Genomic DNA, 21,251 nt, shown 5'->3' with positions numbered 1-21,251 from the left:
GGCTTACTCGAATTAATTTTGTTTTATGTTTGATTATGGATTTTTATATATCGATATTTTTGAATTTATGAAACAACGAAACGACACGAAATTAGCTTCAAAATAAATAATCAAGGTCGAGTAATGATATTTAATGTCAGAACTCGATACAGTATACGCGTCTTTGAAAATTTGACGCCCACGATTGCATCAAATTCGAGTTTTAAAGTGGTTCACGGAGGTGACGAAAAAGTGTGCTACGACTTTCTCCGTTCTTGACCAACGGTTTTTCGATCCATCGTGGTGCACGATAGGAGGTCAACGGATGAACTCCGGTCGCTGGATAACGAGATATCTACACCTCATGTCGATACAGTTACCCGTTTTAACACATTCAATATCCGTCAAATTTCTAGAAGCGAGTGCCGAGGTTAGCAAGTCTGATCTTACCGCAAACTTTTTTTTCCATTTGTATATTCGTCGTTTTTTAAATAACTGCATGGAGATTTTAGAAAAAGAATGCGGAAAGGAATGCACGGAGGATCACGTTTGTTCTTAAGTGACGTCAACGCTACATTCTCTTCTCCAATAACTCAGAAACATACTTTCTCCGGTGTTACGGTGTAACGGACGAATAGAGATCCACAATTATCGCACGAAACGCGCAATAAGTATACGTAAGTAATCACATTTCTTCCGATCTCTTGTGTTTTTTTACCGAGATCCGTGAACAGAACATAATGATTTCGCCTAAGATCACCGATATATACGTCGGAATGATTCGTTTTTGATAACCATTCAATTTTTAATTTACAGGTGACTTTCAATATCATGAATGGATTAGAATTCCCGATTTCGCAAGCCAAGCATGTACACATAGTAGTTCTCGCAATTACGAGCGTAGAATTGTGTCATCATTTAAACAACCTTCGTTGATTGCATCACGTTACTTTATTACAAACCGTGCAATAATTATCACACGATTCGTTATACCGTTTAAAGATAAAAAAATATGGCGCTTCGATAAATTGTATCCTTTGTTTGTGTAAATTGGGCTAATGTAAACGATACAGTCTTCCAGTTTGTATTAGGTAAACCGTAGCGTTCAATCGTTATTCTAATGTTATACAATATGCAGTCGCTATGTTTGGAGTAAATAATGGATGCTTTTACAAAGACTGCAACAAGACCTTCGATGAAAACGTCTTTAAAGAATGACTGATTCATCGTCCGGTAGATATAGTAGGTCGTGTCGAAATAAGTCTACGACATACTTTACGTATAGCTTTTTCCATACCGTTGCTCGTTTAAAAAATCGCTATGTATCCGTTATACATCCAATGTAAGAAACTGCCGATCAAATGCATCCCTACTACATCATACACAAGAGCGCGTAATTCAATTTTCTTTTTTTGTGTTCAAACCAAGCGCATGTTTATCTCGCATTTTCATCGATCACGTCGAGTATAAAAATTGAGTGCTTGGTAGAAATTATAGACTCGCGATGCTTAAAAAGCCTTCTACTGTGTACAGTAGTTTTCACATTAAAAAAATATTCGTGTGTTATTCTTATTATATCCTGCACATTGTTACCTTAAATTCTGTTTTCCAGGCAAGCACACTTATCCAATATTATCAAGAAAGTCTGTGCACGTGACCGGCATGATATACGTATAAATTTTTTCGCACAATCACACACAAATCAGCCGAATTTCACCTGATTTCGACATAACATTCTGTCACTGGTCCTCGAGGCATCTGTCGTGCGTTGTCGTCTCCTCGAGGATGCCGGTTACGAGCGCTCTCGAGAACAGCCGATATCTGCCGAAGGTCACCGAAGCTTTCCGAACGGCAGCGCGAATGACCGAATGTTTTCGCGTACCTGACATATTGTACTTCGAATTCTGAGAGCACCTCGATTACTTTTGCGAATCATTAGAAAATTCCTGCTTCATTTTCTTCCTTTAATTAACTGTATTGGATCGAGCATTCACGATCGATATATCGAACGAAAATACGAATAACGTAACGGAAACAGAATGTAGGCGAGACGAACTTTGGATACAAACTGGTCAGTCGGCGAGTGGACAGTTAGGTCCAAGAGGGAGTAAAGAATGGTAGGGAGAGGGTTGAAGCAGGCTCGGGTTTCGAAAACAATTTTCTTCACGATCATATGCGTGTCATATAAATTTTTGTAATTTTTAGAAAACTAGAATTTATTATTATTACTATAATGAGAATTTATTATTATAACGTATATTTAGTTTGTTATACTTTGCATGTTTTTATTTTACTCTATCCTAGAAGTTTGAAAGTTTGCAAGTAAGTTATTGAATAAGTAGTACATTATTCCTAATCGGTTTGTAACAACAAGCTATGTTTATTTAGGTAAGCTGTTATAATTGCAGATAATTAATAAAAATTCATATTTATAAAAAGTTGGTTCTTTCAAAAATATTCATATGAAATTACAATATATGTAGAACTGTAATTTTGAAACCGAAGCAAAACAGAAATTCTATAATGTTAAACAATAATTTAACGTTTTTAGATTACAATTTAGTAAATATTTTTTATTTTCATTAGTACTGAAAAAATGTCTTTCTCTCTTGTCTATACGTACATATATAGTATAGTCTAGTTTATTAAGTAGACGGTTGGTAAAAATCTGAAGAATCTTGAGTTATAAGTGCAGCCCTGAGTCAGAGTCAGACGGAGAGAAGGAAGAAAGTAAGAAAAGCAGGTAAAGAGAGAGAGAAAGATTCCTGTTCCGCATTCACGCGTGCACGAATGTTTGTGCGCACTTTTTCTATGTATAACTTGTTCGTGATCGAATGAAAACAGGTAAGACTATCTATAGACCAAATATAACATAAAAATGAATACGACATGCCCTTTTTTAGATAAATTATGAAGTTAACTTGTTCAGATATCTACATACGTCACGGGAAGCAAAGTAACGAACAGCTGACTCGAGTAGTATTTAGGATTACGGCATGCTATTATTGAAAGATAGTAGTGTTTTTGTTACTTAGCATTCTCGGAGTTTTGCGGTTGATTTTGTAAGATTTCTAACGAATTAAATCGATTATTTTGCAAAAAAAATGTTGACAGTTTATGTAGGTATAAATTTTTATTCAAAAAGATGATAGTATCTCCTAACCAAGAGAAGCAGTTGATGAAATTATCTTTCTCGCATTTCCACTAGGGAGATAGAAAATCCATCGCTGCATTTCTGACTAACCACATTGCTTACGATCTTTCAATGATCAATAAAAAAAATAAAAGAAGCATGCCACTACTGAATCTTAATCCTTTCGTACATAAAAAGAGTACCAAGTTAGTCTATCAATTTTAATCAAGCCTTACACGTACAGAATGAGTACCATTTATAGTAAAGTTTCTCAAGTTCCCAGAACGACACCAAATATCAGCGGTGTTGGAATGTTATCGACACGAACGGTCGTTCTTGATCTTGCCCTGAATAAGATCGTTCTCCACTACCTAGGAACGCCGATTGTCCTAGAAAACGAGATTCTACCGGTTGGCGCCTGGCCCGTGGTTGTGCAATTGCCTCCTTAACGACTTCGTCGAGACCTTCGCACAGACTTTTTGTAGAAGTTACCTCTGCGTGATACCTTCAATTCGCGTACATCTTAATTGCCGAGCGGAAACTGGCGACAACCATCTACCGACCGTTTGCAGGGGATTTGACGTTTTTTGACACCTCGTGATTTAGCAACGTGTAATCATCGGGAATAACTAAAACTCGATACGAATGTGGTCCGTTTACGGCTACTAATTCCGGAATTTATGCGAAGAATATTGCAACAGGAAGCTTTGGTATATCGCTACTACGTTATTTTTTATTATGTTAGTATGTTATTAATTTCTTGTTCCTCTTGTTAATGTAAACGGTCAAGTGTATGTTTAAGTAAATATCGTTTTGTGTTAGAGAAATACAGCTACGTAAAGAAATGGCGGAAGTTAATGTTCTACTGTATTATTAAAATTCTTCATATATCATTTATACATTATTATTATAATATACTATTAAAATTCTTCATGAAGTTAAGAAAATTGAAGAACTATTTACTATGGTTTATGAACGAGATGAAAAGTATATTATTACATCCGTAAATATATTTTGGCATATTATCCTGTTGAGATGTTAATCATTTTTTTATGTATGTAGAGTGATTTTGTTGTACTTGAAGTATGTTAGATACTAAAACGCGTGCAAATATGTAAACACACGATTGGACTGAAACTGTTATCTCAATAAATTGTGATCTTTATCAACATTTTGTAAACAGTTCGTAGACTTTCTATAAAGTATCATTATTAATTTCATAGAGGGTAAAAAAAAGGGAGAAAGGAATCAGATCAGTTCAAGAAATGCTTATAAACTTCATTATATAAGTTTGATATTAAGTACCGAAAAAAGTAGGGCAACTTTTATTCCCAAAACCAATATAATAATAACACTGCCATTAAATGTTTTTCATTTATGGAATTTATTTTTGTTATTTAGAGTTAATTAAAGAAAAACTCGTAGTTTATGAAATGACAATTCGATACTGACGGAACTGTTTTGCTTAACATTTGACATCAATAAGAAATACTCGAATAACATATGTATTTCATACAATTGAATCAACTCCCGAATAAACAATATGCTCATCTTAATGGAAATATTTGAATATTAAACGAGAATGTTCTTCAAGATTCTTATTTTTTTCGCGAAACTTTGCTTAGCGGAAGAAACATGAGAATCTCATGATGAGATGTAATTTTCTCGACGTAATAGGAGAGTTTCGCTGCTCGCTTTAACCTTTAAATGTATAATGTTGCTATATGGTAACAAACCAGTGTATGTTTTCACAGACACAGTGCTTATTATACAATGTATATATGATACATATTCTTATTGTTATTAAACAAGTGGGAATGAAGGAAGTGGTCTCCCGTCACTATTACTTTTCTCCGATACTTAAAAGTGTCAAAGTCAAAATGCTTTATTATCGTTGGAAAAATTATACTCTTAAGGGTTGAATGAATAAAAGCATCGAATGGTGTAACGATTGTCTCGTTCACGATCACGACTCTATTACAATGAACGGAGAAAGAAAAGAATACGAAAGAAACAAAGAAACAAAAAAAGACACAATCAACGGGAATATTCGCTTTGGAAGCAGCGAACCCAATCCTGCACGATAACGTCTCATCGATTTATTAACTCGGTTACCTTAGAAACCCGGTTCGCTAGCCCTCGGTTAGGTCTGGGGATACGGATAACCGTTATCACGATGCACGAATACAATCGATTCTTACCGTTTGGGTATACTCCAGCCAGAGTTTCGAGTCGATCTTCTTCCTGCACGACATTCTTTCGATGATTCTCTCCTACCGCCCACCTCGTTCCTTTTTTATATATTATTTGCCCTTTTTAGCAACTTTGAGATAAGTCTACAGGACTTCTTCATCACCTTGTACATCACTTTGCGCTTCTTTGCATCGATCAAATTGTCTATTATTGGCCGTATTTTTGTTTAAAGAACAGTGGTTTCTTCGAATGACATACCTCTGTCTCGTTGGAAACGAACCGATATTTTTGTTAAGAGAGATGCTTCTAAGTTGATTCATCGAATTCTCCGGGTTGCATTCCTCCTCGTTGAGGAAATATCTCTCACGGATTTCTGGTTATTGTGATCATGCTTATTTACACGGATTGTTTGTGTTAGCTTGAATTATCGGTGGTTTACAGCGTGGTTGTTGGATGGTGAAGTAGGAGGAACAAGAAAACGTGTTTCAAATGATAGGAGCTTTTCACGATTTTTGTAGCCGTTGAATTGCTCTACAATCAGAATTCTGACATATATATATAATTCACTGAGTTTTTATTTTTACTTTATTTTACTTTTATTTCTCTACTTTATTTCTCTTTCTGCTTTCTTTATCCCACGTTCCGCTTTTATCCGTTATATGTACACATTTCAATAGAAATTTAGCATTCCTCAGAAATGAAACAAATATATTCTTCCGATTCAGTTATCTCGGTACTAAAGTTGTAGCTTCAAACCACGATGAAACATAGTCTTTCTTTAAAATGCAATTGTAAAATGCAAAACGAATGCAATATTCGATTATTTTTTCCCGTTTTTATCGCGTTATTTAATTGACAGTTCTCTTTGACGCAGAACGCGTATCTTGTTTCGCTACGAAAATATTTTTTCCGTCTTTGCATTCGACACATGTATCCGTAACAGCTGGTTACGCTATTAGCACGCATCATGGTATACGTTTGTTCGTTAGCAAACACACGTAACTAAGCTCGATATATATATAGTTTAGGAATAAAGTTGAACGTTCGGATTGTTGACCACGCATCACAAATCTCTTGTTAAAAAAAAAGGATTAAATAAAAGAAACAGAAAAAGAGAAACAAAAGAAAGAAAATAACTTTTATAGAAATATAAAAGCTGACAAATGATGGGACAGACGAGAGATGGCGAAACAGAAATGCGACCACGTTGTTGTAAAAGCAACTTTGAGAGTAACGGTACTACAATTTCTTGGGAGTAGATCGTCGTGACTCGACGAATCTGTAATTGACGTTATATGGCGTTAATTGGCCAGAATTAATTGACTTCAACAGGCTTCAACTCGCGTTTCGAGGAAGATATCCCATCGGTTATGTAAATCAATCTTCCTTGGAGTCGTTGCATCGTGTGTCCTTCCGTCTCGTCACCTTGTCTTTCCCTTCTTTCTTTTTTCTTTTTATTCAGTACTGTTCACTAATTCGCTAAACACTGAATAACCACCGTGAAGAATAGCTTCTACGGTAAAAATTACCTCAATAATGCGAGATTTATCGCATAATCGTAAATTTGGCGAGAACACGGTGAGTTCGAGTGGTTCAACGATACAGCAACGGTGAAATTACCATCGCGAGTATGCGTTTACCGCGCACCAACGCAACGCGATTGAACAAAGACCGCGTTCCGCGAGAAGAAACGTAGAACTAACCGCTCTCTTAAAGACTGCTCGTTATCTGGGTGTAACCTACAGGACAATGATAACGGCAACGATAACGATGAGCTGATCGTTTTAAAGATACACGCGAAACAAAATCGAATTGTGGGGCATAACATGTAAATATCATATGTACACTTTTATCCTTAAATCGCTGCACATTATCCATTTATTATTAGTAGCTTTAGGATTAGAACAGCGATACAGCATTAAGATAGGAAAAAGAGTTATTTGCTTTTAATTTTATATTCCTATTCTGATATTTAAAATTCGGATAGTTTATCATCTTTTAATTAATTTGAATCCATAGTGTTAGCTTTTAATGTTAATAAATGTCACTTCAGATACTATATAATTGTTCAAATATTTTACTATATTAATGTTCCATTACGCAAGCAGTCTCTTAACTATTTATTTACCGAACAATTTATTTTATTCGATACACGTATTAGTATAAAATTGAAATAACGGTATTAAAGCGATATTAATCAAATTTGTAAGAAGACATGTTAACTTAATATAGAAATTATAGTGTGCATACAAAGTAATAGATATAGTAGCAATAATACATATTAATGCATAAATTAATGAAAGATTGAGAGTATAACATGTATATTTCGAGAATTTTCATGCCATTTATTAATTTTTAGACTATTTTCATTCACAATTTAGTCTACATTTCAATTTTCCAAATTTGAAATGATAATAAAATTTTACAAATTTTATTACATTTCGAATAACCATCATTCTATAATAACGTTCTATTATATACTACTCAGACATTTAATTTCGAAAATTCAAGATCCAGAACAACGATAAACCTGACAAACATGTTACTCATCATTCCACTGGAATATCATTTAGTGTTCATAACCTGTATAAACCAACTAATCGTTCAGTTTCCGGTTTTAGGGGAAAGCCACTAGTTATTGCTACACGTTACGTCACTACGCGTCGAATCACGGTGTTACGTAGATTAATTGTTATCATTTAACGTTCTTATCACGATGCTATATTTGTCTGACTTTTTCCGAAATGTTACCCGTTCGAATAAGATGCGAATGAATATTGTACGTGTTTAAAAGAAATCCGGGTATATGTGATGGCTGCATTATGAACGTATAAATACGTTATAATAAGAATGTATAAAATCCAGAAACTTTTTACGTTTAGAAACGAGAAATGTATTATATTCTGTCCTCGCGCAACAAAATCTTATCTTATTTACTGGCCTAGATTTAACTCACAAAATAATAATCTCCAATCATAATCGCTATTGTTATTAAAGTCTTACGTATCCACGTGAAAATGCTTCACGAGTATGACGTTACGCGCAAACACTCAAGCGTGGCCGTGCCATGCGGGCACGTATGCTCGTGTTACATTTGCATACGCGAACACAACCGAGCAAAGACAGGTGTACAACAAAGGGATACCTTTTGTGCGGGCCTTTCCGTACGTCCACGACCTTTTAAGCGATACGCCTTGTCAAGCTGGCTGCGTCAACTTTTCGCAATCGGACACAACGATATAGTTCGTGACGTTGGCAACTATTTGATACCCAGTTTCACCCTTTGCTACATTCTTTTTCTTTTCCACTGATTTTTAAGCTAATCATGATTTTCTATCGTAAACGGATTTCTTTAGTTTGAAGAAAATGTGAAGAAATTGATATAATTAAGTGTTTTTTTTTCTTAATTATTAATTTGTCATCAATTTATTTTTACCTTGGTAAAATTCACGTATATACTGTTACTGTAAATCAGCCAAATGTCCTAATACTTCTGAGTGAGAGTGTATAAGCTTATATTTATAGTTACTTATATTTATAAGATCTTTTTTCACTATTTTTATTCATAAAATATATTGCCGCTACTTAACAGGAAAATTCTGGGACATTCTGTATATGCAGCGTGAACGAGCCAAATGACACACCCTGTATAACACGTCCATTTCTCAAGTAACAGGAATCTCGTTCGGTTATTTCAAAGAGAGTGCGTAATTACCCTCGGTTCTCCATTTCAACTCGTCGAGTGAGAGCTACCGGCCTGTAGCTTCCGAACCATTTGTCGTTACTCGAAACAATACCACGCAACACGTCGTGCGACATATGGCTAACAACGGGAAAGGAATAAAGTGGAGAATCGATACCTTGGAGAGATAACAATTTGCGTCAGAGTCAGACGTCACATTGTTCGATCGGTTTACACGATATTTGAAATTTACGGTGCCGCATTCGTGCGACGACTTATGCTGTGCCATGGAGCTCGAGGTCTGCTCTTATCCAACTGCGGTTACAATGGAATAAACATATCTTTAACAAACCAGAGAACAGTTGAAAAGTTTCTGCAATACTTGCGAAGGCAGATACTCCTTCTAAACGTAAGATTTTAAATTCGAACTCCGATTAATTGTAAGAGATAATCTGTAATCCGATAAAACAGCAATCACCCAAAAATCAGAATTATTGTATTCCTATATTATCAAAAATTCAAACTTCGCTCTGCAACATTAATCCTTTGATATTTAATTAATTGGATTCTTCAGACACGAATACACAGCAGCCAAAAAGAGAAAACACTTTAAATCGAACAAACCAAAATTTTCTTTACAAATGTTGACTTTCAATGAAGAAAGTCGATTTCAAATCCATAAACATCGACAATGAATAAAATATGAGATTAAGAAATAACAATTTGTTTCTGCTATAGCAGTCTAGTATAGCCATCTTATTGCACTTCTTTCCGACAACTTTCGATCAATTAAGTATTTTACATTCTACTTGGCTTGCTAGAATTTGTCTTAGGAATTACCCGCGCAAAGCTAATACATTAGAAATCTGGATAATTCATACGAAATGTTTCTCTTTCATACAATATAGCGTACGAATTTTTTCCTCCCAACTAATTATCGTACGAATTGTTTAGAAAATATGATAAATTGAAATTATTCAATTTGAAGTGATTGTATATTTAATTTAGTTTTAGAACATTGGTACAGTAAACATTTGTACAGTAGACGTTCGGATAATGGAGATTCTACTGGAAACTGGAATATATTTTTTTGTAGATAAGGATCGACTATGCGGAGAACATTGTCGTGCTTTCTCGTTAACTTTAAGGGTGCCGATCTCGTGTTCGATATTTAAGAAACGGGTTTCGTTACAGCGCAGACACGGCTACCTGCAACATTTTCTATATTCTTCTACTTTCATTCGTTCGATACAATATGGAGCTCGAGCCTTAATAAATGAATTTAATCGACCGGAATTCACTTAATTGGACGCTGGATACACGGTAAGTTCACAGTAAGTAAAAGGAATCATTTCTTACAACACGAGAATAACCACTAAACATGCGTGGTCAGCTTGTCTTATTCTCACTCTCTCGTTTAACCAGCGTAGGCTCAAAAATTCTCGGATGGTTTATCGGGTAAAATCGTAATACACGAGCGTGTTGTACGTGAAACGGGCACGCGTCTCTTGAACTAAATACTTGTCAATTTCTTTTTTCTTTTTTCCCCAGTCGATTTTTGTAACGTTATTAAAGTCGACAACTTTTCCTGGTTATATTCTGTCCACACAATTAATAATTATCTCGTTTTGTTACGCTTTCTCGGACTCGGTTTCCTCGTTGGTAAAATCGTCGCCGCGTGCCAACAATTTCGCTCGATACTCCCAAAGAGGAGACGTAGGATACAAACGAGGACGAGCGAGGTTTCACATCCTTGTACGAACCAAATGGCTGATTACTTTTAAAAAGGAGCAGTCATTCGGCAGCATGCCAGCATCTACCATTACCGATGCTCGTGATTTTATCGAGAACGTCTAGCACAATGTTGTACCGTGAACGATCTGGGTTAAACATACATTCCATACGTACCGCTACTTGACACTGTACTTTTCGTCGGGAAACAAGGGGAACAAGGGAGCAGTTGCCTAATGGGTATGTATAGTACTGGCCAACCTAAATTGTATCTCACAAATTTCTTATTATAGAATACAAACGATAGATAATGATAGAAACGTATAAAATACCTATTCTTAAGTCGAATCATATAATAATGAACAAAAGTATTGGCACAGCCAACTTCCTTTCTAAAATCCTGTACAAATTTGTAAAAAAATGTGATATTTTATTTAATTCTCTAGAAATAAAACAGCATCTTAATTAAAAATTCGAAAATTATACATATGTGTAGATCGAATATTTCATAAGCGCAACGAATGGAATCATTATTTTATATAAGTAATATTTCTCAACCTTGTGAGGTGAAACTTAGGTATTCTAATTAACTTGAAATCATAAATACGCGTTGAACTTGGCTCCGTTAATGGAAACTATGCAAATAACGATTTCTAAATTTCAGTTCCCTTAATTAACTCTTATAATTCTTAAATAACCAAGTAAAAGTGAAATTTAATGACAAAAATAATAATATATGTATCTGTGACGTACACCATACGACACGTATCGTTTAAAACTGACGTTTTAATATGCAACGATAATTATTTACTTCAGAGCGAATTTCTATTGAAAAAGCAACAACTAGAAAGAACGTCTATAATTCTTACTAATATTTCAATGTAATCGACGGAATGCGAATGAAAATTGGAGCGGAACGATCGTTAAAAGAATATCAATTTAATATCGACCTAAATTTCACACCAGCTTCGTTTCTGCAGCTGATTTGTTTATTGTTTAACTTGTCTATTCCATTCTTTGTCCTTAAGGCCAGTATCACTAGGAAAAAATTTAGAAAATCAGTGACTGATTGAAAAATTATTAGTAGCACTTTCATCAACAAAGTTGTTTATGATAGTGTTATAATTGAATTTCCCCAAACATAATGAAATCGTTAAATTTAGGTGGAGAAAGGAAGCGACAAAAAATGTTAAATAGACCTTTGAAATTCCCACTTTCATACCCACAGTATTAGAAAACAAAATTCAGCAATATAAATTGTCTTCAAAAATGCAAATGTAAAAAGTTATATCATGATAAATTAAAGTTGAATCAATTTCGTTGAATGCGCATGGAAGTAAAGAGGAGAATAAGTGACAACCAGAGCGGAATGTACGTAATGGAGCATACGATGCGCTACAAAAATGTAGGAGGGGCTTGGTTTTCGTAACAGAACGAATATGGAGCGAAAGTCAGTTTGGATCTGTGCTCTAGCCTCGAACATGTTCAACGTGAACGTGAACGTGAACTCTTTTAAGCCAGTGACACTGTAAGACAGCGTTCTAAATAAACATTAATAAATTATATACAAATTTAGTATATATACATAGGAATAAATATATATATTTTGCTGTAACGTAAGAATAAGTATGTAATTTCATCAGATAAACATTACGTCACTTTAGTAAAATTATATTTACGTATATAACTTTATGATGTGAAACAACTTTTAAATTTTAAAACGTTAAGAAATAAAAAAATTTATTGTATTTGTTAATCCTTTTCTTGACATGTTTAAATTACTTCTCTATAAAAATAAAAAAAATGTGAGTTACTATGTTTTTCTTCTGTGGAGTGAAATCCTATTTCAATAATCTCTATTATATTAGATTTTCCTCATTTTCTTCTTCGATAAAAATTGACATAACATTTCACTTTGTTTGTTCCTGTTCGCGTATTTAGAACACTTTTCAAACAATTCGCTTAATCCTATCGTAAGTTTTAATAAATTTCCTGAATTTATCGTACTTTGTAAGATGCGATAGTAGTAATCGGAATGCGCTACTTGCAAAGCACAAATATTGTTACTTTGATAAAGAAGTTATTTTCTTTGGTACGTCTCAATGTGTGAAACAGAATCTTTTAATTTATCATCGCGAAAATCTTATGTTGCGTTTAATCGCTGGTTGAACGATCCATGTAGATATACAACACAATATTTGATAAATGAAAAGTACAATCCCAATATCTGATATTATGCTAAACTTTCACGAGTCAAGGAACATGATCTGCGAAATCAATTATACTTAGACGAGCTTTGAAACATCCACTTATCGCACTATTTATAAGAATTAACCAGAATAGAAATTTAATTCAAAGTAATGCATTTTGCCAAATTGTTATTTTTTATTTTTATTTGAAATAACATTTTTTCAAGTATAAGATCACCATCTTCTGTTGTTCGCTCGTATAATCCTTTATTGGCTTGTATAATGCTGTATATTGATGCATTCCTTTTGTTCAGTAGAATCAATTTAGTAAAAAAAAAGGAAAGATTGTTAGGATCTTACAATTAAGGTCACTTTCTATTCACTGAATTGTATTCGCCATATAAAGCAAAAGATACGTGAGTTGACAAATTTAATTTGTCAGAATTTGAAACGATGGTTCTAAATATAAAAGCAATTTTCTTACTCCTACTCATCGGAAGTAGCGTTTACACAAAAAATTCTCTTCACATATCCTTCCTTTCATCTCTATAAAAGTTATCCTAATTTGCTGTTTCGTTATTGCACACATTTGAAGTTTTTGGGTAATAGAATTGAGTATCGCGTAAAAATTCCTAAAAGAATTTATTAAACTCTTCTGCTATCTTCGTAAAAAGAATATACATTCGCTATCTGTATATTTGAAATTAAAATTGAAATGCTAAAATTTCGCGCTTTTCGATTCAATTTTCCATACGATGCTGCTACTTATTATGTGTTAACTTTCTTATCTGTTATAAGAAGTACATGTTTAAAAAAATTATATACGCAAAAATTAGCCAGATTTTCCGCCCCTGTAAGATATTTATACCTTTATCTTGCTATTATAAAGCATTATTATACCACGGGAATCGTAAAATTCCTATCTACATATATCCTATATATTCAGCAGATGGTACGCGCATGGTTGCTCAGAAATAGCGCGGTATATCATATATACTATCGGCCATAAATTTCAGATCATCTCCTACATTTCGTTATATTTTTTTGCGCAGCGAACAAACAGCTGTAATTGTCAAATAACTGTATCTATTTTGTCCATAATCAATTACCAGTTATCTATACACCGTATCTAATTTTAATGGGTATCTTGCTTCGATATTCAGGTAACTTGACTAATCTAAAGGGAGCTGCACTCTCTTTGTTAGCAGCAGTGGTTTGATCGAACATTGAAAATATCAGCAAGAAAATCGTTGGCTGTTTTATCGGATTATACTGTGCGTATTTCATTAAATAACAGAATGGGAAATACTGTAGAATCCTAATAATGTTTCACTGAGAAAAATTGATATATGGCGCATTACGCGAATACTATAAGAAGCGCGAAAACACACCGCATAGGTACTGGGGAAACACATAAAAAGGTGTTCAGCCAGCCCTATGGCCGCTTCGCCGACTCTATTACAGATTCGACGCGTATGTTTACGTCTAATCTCGGCGCGAGCGAGAGATTCCATTATTTCTTATCGGCCTTCCTGACGCTCTATTTTGCAAATCCTTAAACACAGTTTGCCACTTTTAATCGACCATAAACGTTAAATCTATATTGTATAACCTGTACTACTATACTGCGTTTAGTCTTGTTGTTCTTTTCATTTATTCTTCGCATTCATATCCCTTCGGTTCTTAGTGACTCGATAAGCAAAAGTACAAAATAAAAATTAAATAGTCAGCTTATGTAGTGTTTCTTTAATAAACCTTACTTTTTAAATTAATAAAAACTAACACACATCCATAGGAGATCTCACGTCTTCAAACCTTTAAACATTTCATATTTTCTCTCCATAGCGATTTATCATTTTTATAAAAGGTTGATACGACGCGACAATCGTAGCTAGGCTATCGTGCACTTTCGATCTAATGGACAGCCGCGGGCCATCGCGGTGAGATGCCGAGGAACTCGAGTTCTCTAGTTCCCTTCTCTGTTTCTTCCGCCACTTCTGTGCTTCCCGCTTGTGCTTCGTAATATCTGCCCATTGTCTTGCTTGTTCGTAACAATGGAGATAGGTTGCGCAGTTAGGCGTGGAAAAAGTTCATATGTTATCGTAACTCTAGAATTTAATGGCTCCGACTTTGATTTATACGTGACCCCGTGGGTTTCTGTGACCAACTCTCAACAAAAATTTGTGTCCTTTTCGCGATACTTCTTACCGTCCCGTTTGTTTTACATTCGTGACAACCTTTTATGGCACGCTGCTACTGTTTCACCCTTTACATATTTCGTTTTATTTGTGCTATCGTCTCGTACATGTAGACATGGTATATTTATTGCGAAGGCATGGTTTTATACGGAGTAGTTTGGAATATCCTTTACGGAAATTTACGGAATAAAATTCTACAAGAACTTGGAAGCATGCAATAGTCCATTTTCCTCCAATGTAATGTTCTTCCCGCTTTATATAATTTAAGAATTTTTTGGATAAAGGTACTGAGAAAAGTTGTTTCTTGCATACATAGATACAGCGTTGCCTTGAATATAGTTCTCCAATTTATACGCTCCAATCTCGTTTTAACAAATATAAAGATTTCCAATGTTTCAAGAAAAACTTTAACATAGGGTCGAAATGATAAATCATGTACATTATGTAGGTACATATAATAACGATACTTTGATATCTTTTTAAAATTTAAGAAATTTTTTAACGGTAGAAGCTTTTTAGAAGACTTGCGATTTTTACAAAACATAACTTCGTAATTGGCACGAAGCATAGCAGTTTCTTGATTTAAGCTACATAGATAAACCAGCTGGAGGCAAATAAAAGAAAATGACCGTCTGTTTGGACCACGGAGGGGAACATTTCTATCGTATATTTACCTGGCCGCAGTCCAGTCAACTGATAATTGCTGTATGTCATTGAACGATATATGTAATATGTGTGTTATTTAATGAGAAATAAAAATGCACGCTGCAAGAGTAATCATAAGTAATTTTATACAATGCATTTATGCGAGGCGAGCACAAATACTTACGAAGGTATTAATATTATACTCGCATCTTTTTTTCTGATAATTAAATAGCATTATTTTAATTCAATACAATGTGAAAAAATTCAACGCTTTTATTCATCTCATCATTATTCCATTAAATTCTACGCTCTAATCGGCTGTTAGGCTAGGTTAATGTCTAACAGTAAATCTAATTTTCCACGACTTCTTCCGTAGTACAATACAGTATATAGTTATATGTAGTATGGCTGTGCACTGTGCACTGACCTCGAACACAGACGATAGAGCTCAACTGCAATTCCTTTTTTTTTTTTGGATATTTTGTCCTTTTTACGGATTGAAACGCTTTACCTCTTATGTTAAGGCTCATTATCAGGGTTTCTCCTATTCGAAAGACGGTGAGTTCGACGCAGCGGAATTTATTACGGCGCCATATAGTGATACAAAATAAGTATACATGTTATACATACATAGTTGAAGAGTGGAAAAGCGCAAAGTAGATAATATAGACTATAGAGAGTAGCAATCCTCCATTATTGATATGTACTTCTTGCACACCACTTTGCTTTCAAATGTCGGCTATGAGAGATATTAATTAAGCAATTTGTTCGATACGCGTTGCTGTTTCAACAAATTTTATCGTTCTTCGCACGAAGAAAGACAAAACTTTTAAGGTCGTGCGTTGGTTTCAAGTTTTGCTACTGGCTGTTACGAGGGTTATCTAGTATTCGATAAAAAAAATGCTGTTATACGAATGGATGTTTTCTACAAGTGGAACTAGAGTTGAATTATGGGACGAACGTAAAAAAATTGTACACGATTCTAAAAAAATTCATTGTCATTGAATATACGGATTCTTCAAGATGGTTTTCAGGGTAATTCAATATGATTTAAGGTCATTTTCAGAGTAATTCAATATTTAGTTTTGTATATTTTGATTCGACAGAAGATTTATTGCTTTATGAGTAGATGTTTTACTTTCTTTAATATGTACAATTACTGTGCATACTTTTTCAAAAATATCATGTTTTCATTTTCAAAAAGTGTTTGAAATTTTTAAATTCTGGTAAAATTTCCGTTCTAGAAAAGTATTACTTTTTGTAAGGATGTCGATGTATTTAATGCATTGATATGAATCAAATCATAAACTCTTGCTATTTACTAAAAATAAAGCAACATTGAATCTCACATGCTTATTATAACGATGCCGCTAGTAAAAATGTCGATTAATTGTATTTTATTTTCGTATCGCGTTTAATTGGTCGTTCGAAGAAACGTTGAAAGTTCCGGTCACTTCCGTCTATCGACCGTTCTTCCTTTCAACGTCGTCGTAAAAACAGGATAATTATACTATACCGGCAATTATTAATAAATATCGGCATGCGAAGGGAAGAAGGTAGCAAAAGAGAAACAATATTACTACCAGGCAGGCTCACTTTTATAAAGAATTTAAAATTACTTCGCTTTACAGCTTGACTTTTTGATATAATTAACTTTCGATCGAACCCCATCCCATTATATTATCATTTGACCAAACGTAGATCGAACATTTCTTCCTCTTTATTAGATAAGTTTGGAAGGAAGCGTTCGCGTTTCAAATTATAGAAAAGAAATTATAGGAACATTCGTAATAGTGTAATCTTTCCTGAAATATAGCGTTTATTATATTATGGATAATTTAAATTTGTAATATTTATAGTACAGTTATATTGTACACGTATATTATGTACAAATTGTTTTTAGAAATTGATTTTGTAGAAGATGTACACTTGCACACGTGCTCTTGCGGATGAAATTTGTGTAGCAACCTAATACATATAATGATATAATGATACAACATTATAGGTATAGTATACGTATCATTCGCTGTTCTACCATTCCATTGCCACATTCCACGCACGATGCGTAACAAACGATAAACGTTTCCCGCGGTTTTCAACAGGTCACCGCGGATTGCGCTTCGCGTTCAAGCAGTGAACAAATCTACACACGTAGAGAAAGAGAGAGGGAAAGGCTTCTGTATGTATTTCTTTTGCTCGTGGGATATAGCGCATGTCGCGAAAGTCGCGGTACTTTGCGCACATGCCACGTGCATTCTGTTCTCCGGATACACGCGTGGCATTACGTCTGCGCCAGACGTCGACGTGCAGTTGACGTTCTTTCGATGTACCCTTCCTGCTCTCTTTGAGTTGACCAGCACGTCGCTCGCGCGCGCACCATGCGCCGCAGATATACCAATGCCAGTCACATGAAATTAATGGCGGGCATAGTGGTTTGTCACCCCGAGTGCCGCTTCTGTGTACTCTGGGAACAGGGACTGGATGATGTGAAATTGCGAAAATTTCTATGCGATTATGTTATTATTACCGTCATACGGAGACGTAGAGTAGAAGAAAGTCGTGACCGCAAAGATGTTTTGAAATTAACCTCCTTTGCAGTATCATTTTCGTTTCTTTGAGCACACTTGCGTTAATTTTTAACCGTTTGCTCTCGAGGACTTTTTCGGTCGGGCGTAGCAGCTATTCCGGATGATTTAGCGTATACGTGACGCGTGTCTTACAGCTAGCGCAAACTGATTTTATATACAGATTAACTTACAAAAACATTATATTCCAATAATTTATCTATATTTACATCTTTGAAGATATGATTTTGTAATATTAATTTCTATATTTTTTCTTTTTTTTTGTGTGTGATAATTTATAAAGCATTCATCAGGATGCATTCTTGAATATAATTGATCTCATTTTTCAACAGTTCAAAATCAAGTTCATCTTCATTTGAGCTAATTTCACTTCCAAAAACCACTTTTTAGGGTTTATAAACTATAATACTTTTGCCATGATCGTCGAATCCGAACTAACGTTGGAGACGTTGTCAGAACTATAGTTTCGGATGGATATGAGATTAAATATTTTATCTCCATTTTAAAGTCTAACACTTTACACTTCCTAATCTACAAGCCAATATTGCACTCTCATCAATTGGAGATGCCGAAATCTAGCATAAACAGGGATTGTCGCCTCTCGGCCGCCACTGAAGTTGCAGCACGGAACACCGTGGTGACTGAGATCGCCTCTCGAGTGTAAAGGGTTAATACACGGAGAAAGAGAGAAAAACAAAGAGTCAGGATTGTATATAGTTCGATTCGTTGTACAGCATCTCGAAACAAGATAAAAAGGCCGATTACCTGCGCACCTTTTGAGCTCGTTAATTTAGTAAGCTAAGAAGATGTGTAGGTACCGTTTAAATGGTAATTGTAATTACGTACACGAATTAGCGGGACGATCGAATGTACTCGCGTGCTAACGAAAAGAAAAGTAAAACCTGCGTCCATATTATAAAGCAAGGGCATTCTCCATATATGCCACCCACTGTTAGCGATGCAATTATGTCAAGAATATATTCGTAAAGATCATCCGTCGACAAAGCAACCCACTAAACTCACGTTGGCAGAAAAATTATTCAAATTGTTCACGGTGTATAATTGTTGGATAGCCGATGACGTATGGATCGAGGCTGATGACTTTGGAAAAACGTATGTGCCAACCACCACTGTATCGGTAAGCGGTGTGAACATTAATTACGAAGAATAATATTCGCGCGTGGTTTTAATCGGACATTAATTTTTAATGGAACCTACGACTTGTATAAATACTTTTCTTCTTCTATATTTAAATTTTTGCGCGTAAATTTATAAATGTATATTGTGTCAAAGATTCTTACACACATATATATGTATAAAGATTCTATTATCAAAACATAAAGTCTTATTTCAAAGTTGGTAAGCAAATCTATCGATTATCTTTTATTTTTTATTCGTGTAGGCTTGTTCGTTTAACGTTTCTATTTAAATCTTCGCTATCGATTATTATTAATTTTCCATCGACAGTGACGTCACACATGGCGTTTATTATAACATATGTATCAATAATCTTTGTTTTCGTTGCTTCATCCTCGGTAGTTGAAACATTTTCTTTCAAAGTAATTATACACACTATCTGAATCTGTTCCTTTACTTGAAACGTAATAGCACAACAAATTTCGATATATGTAACTAGTAACCGAAGATACGTAATAATTATCGTAATATATACAGATAATATGAAAAGAAGCTGATTTAGTAGCTCATAGTCGCGGTATTGTGGAATATGAGCACGTCTTCTTTCGTCAAAAATCAAAAATCAATATCGATATCAAAAGGGTATGTACCTATTAAAAATAAACTAAAAATATATAAAACACTGTCGGATAACAGTCCAGATTTTCCCACATAAAATTTTGAAATTTTAACATTTCAGAACCATTAGTTTCATCGGTCATAAATTGCATGTTACAGTTCTTTCCTATTTCGAACGAAATCAGAATTTCATAGATGTAATAATAAATTAATGGAACGTGGGTCTCGACTTCGATAACGCGGCATATTTTCTTTTATTCGTCATCTACGTTCTTCGTTTATACAATTTTTACCGTGTCGAGAACTTCAGGTGTACAAGAATTCAAACGTAACGGATTGCGCGGTCCATTGAGCTCGTATAACTTATACTGAATGTTTAAAATCGGGGACGGAATAATAAATTTTCAAGCACTGAATATACCAGCGAAGAAGCTTCCGCTGGCAAACGACCATCGCTTTCTGTAATAAAAGATTGCACGATCTCTCGCAAATTTCAACGAATCTCGTTTTTCATAGAGTTATTTATCGATATGTCCTACAACTCTTTCTAAAGAAAATATTCGTTTCAAGTTTCAAATAAAATAAAAGATAGTAACTGATCGTGAAATTCCTTCGTGAAAAGAAGCTTAAATGCAGAAAATTGAAAATGATGAACTTCCATTTTTAATTTTTGAGTCGTTCAACCGGTTAATCACGGAATGTTCCTCGTTTCACCGGAAATTTAAGGTGCAGCTACCAGGTCATCGAAATCGCTAGTCATCCAGAAACTTTAAGCTTCGATGAACTTAAATAAATATCCCTTTATAGTTCTTTGCATCATCTTCGACGAGTCAATGATTTCTGATTTTTATGCACCGAGGTATATTTTACGATATCAGCCTTTCCTGCATGCTGGTTGTGGGGCTCAGTGAAAAAATGGCACAAGTGCATCTTTTTTTTTTACAAAACGAAACAAAAAGAAACGATACATAAGATTCATATTTATCTACAGAATTTTATAAACTCTAAGCTTACTATGAATACATATATTTGTTAGGTTTACAACACTATTATGAATTAACACACAAAATAGAACCATCGGTTTGCTTATGTTACAGAATAAATAAAGAATGTTACGTATTGACGCCTATTGGAACTGGGCAATCTTTTAAATTATTCTCC

The 21,251-nt window shown here is 34.5% G+C and overlaps 1 protein-coding gene and 1 long non-coding RNA gene across 9 annotated transcripts in view; one reads left to right on the top strand and one right to left on the bottom strand.

The window, feature by feature from the left end:
• LOC122566171 (uncharacterized protein DDB_G0284459-like) overlaps nucleotides 1-21,251 on the bottom strand; it is a 47,442-nt gene that overhangs the window by 6,703 nt on the left and 19,488 nt on the right. Inside the window, exons 1-3 of one of the 6 annotated variants that reach the window (XM_043723033.1) lie at nucleotides 6,835-7,001; nucleotides 5,564-5,836; nucleotides 5,314-5,489 (exon numbers count right to left, since the gene is read on the bottom strand). The exons of 2 other annotated variants lie outside the window; for them this stretch is intronic. In XM_043723033.1, the coding sequence (XP_043578968.1) occupies nucleotides 5,314-5,367 (54 nt within the window). In that variant the 5' untranslated portion in view covers nucleotides 5,368-5,489; nucleotides 5,564-5,836; nucleotides 6,835-7,001. Of the gene's footprint in view, nucleotides 1-1,572; nucleotides 2,156-5,313; nucleotides 5,851-6,834; nucleotides 7,002-21,251 lie in introns of those variants that run through there. 3 more of the 6 variants (XM_043723031.1, XM_043723032.1, XM_043723035.1) reach the window with 3 other exon arrangements.
• LOC122566175 lies at nucleotides 9,238-12,363 on the top strand. 3 transcript variants are annotated; one of them, XR_006316422.1, is made up of 4 exons: nucleotides 9,239-9,396; nucleotides 10,182-10,310; nucleotides 10,697-10,958; nucleotides 11,882-12,363. It is a non-coding gene; the product is annotated as an uncharacterized LOC122566175 (long non-coding RNA). The 3 variants fall into 3 exon arrangements; XR_006316423.1 differs by having other exon boundaries at nucleotides 9,238-9,396; nucleotides 10,084-10,310; nucleotides 10,697-12,363; XR_006316421.1 differs by having other exon boundaries at nucleotides 10,697-12,363.

The sequence above is a fragment of the Bombus pyrosoma genome, linkage group LG3 (genome assembly GCF_014825855.1).
Source record: "Bombus pyrosoma isolate SC7728 linkage group LG3, ASM1482585v1, whole genome shotgun sequence".
NCBI lineage: Eukaryota > Metazoa > Arthropoda > Insecta > Hymenoptera > Apidae > Bombus > Bombus pyrosoma.
The sequence above is the reverse complement of the archived record's forward strand: the minus strand, read 5'-3'. Positions and strand labels throughout refer to the sequence as shown.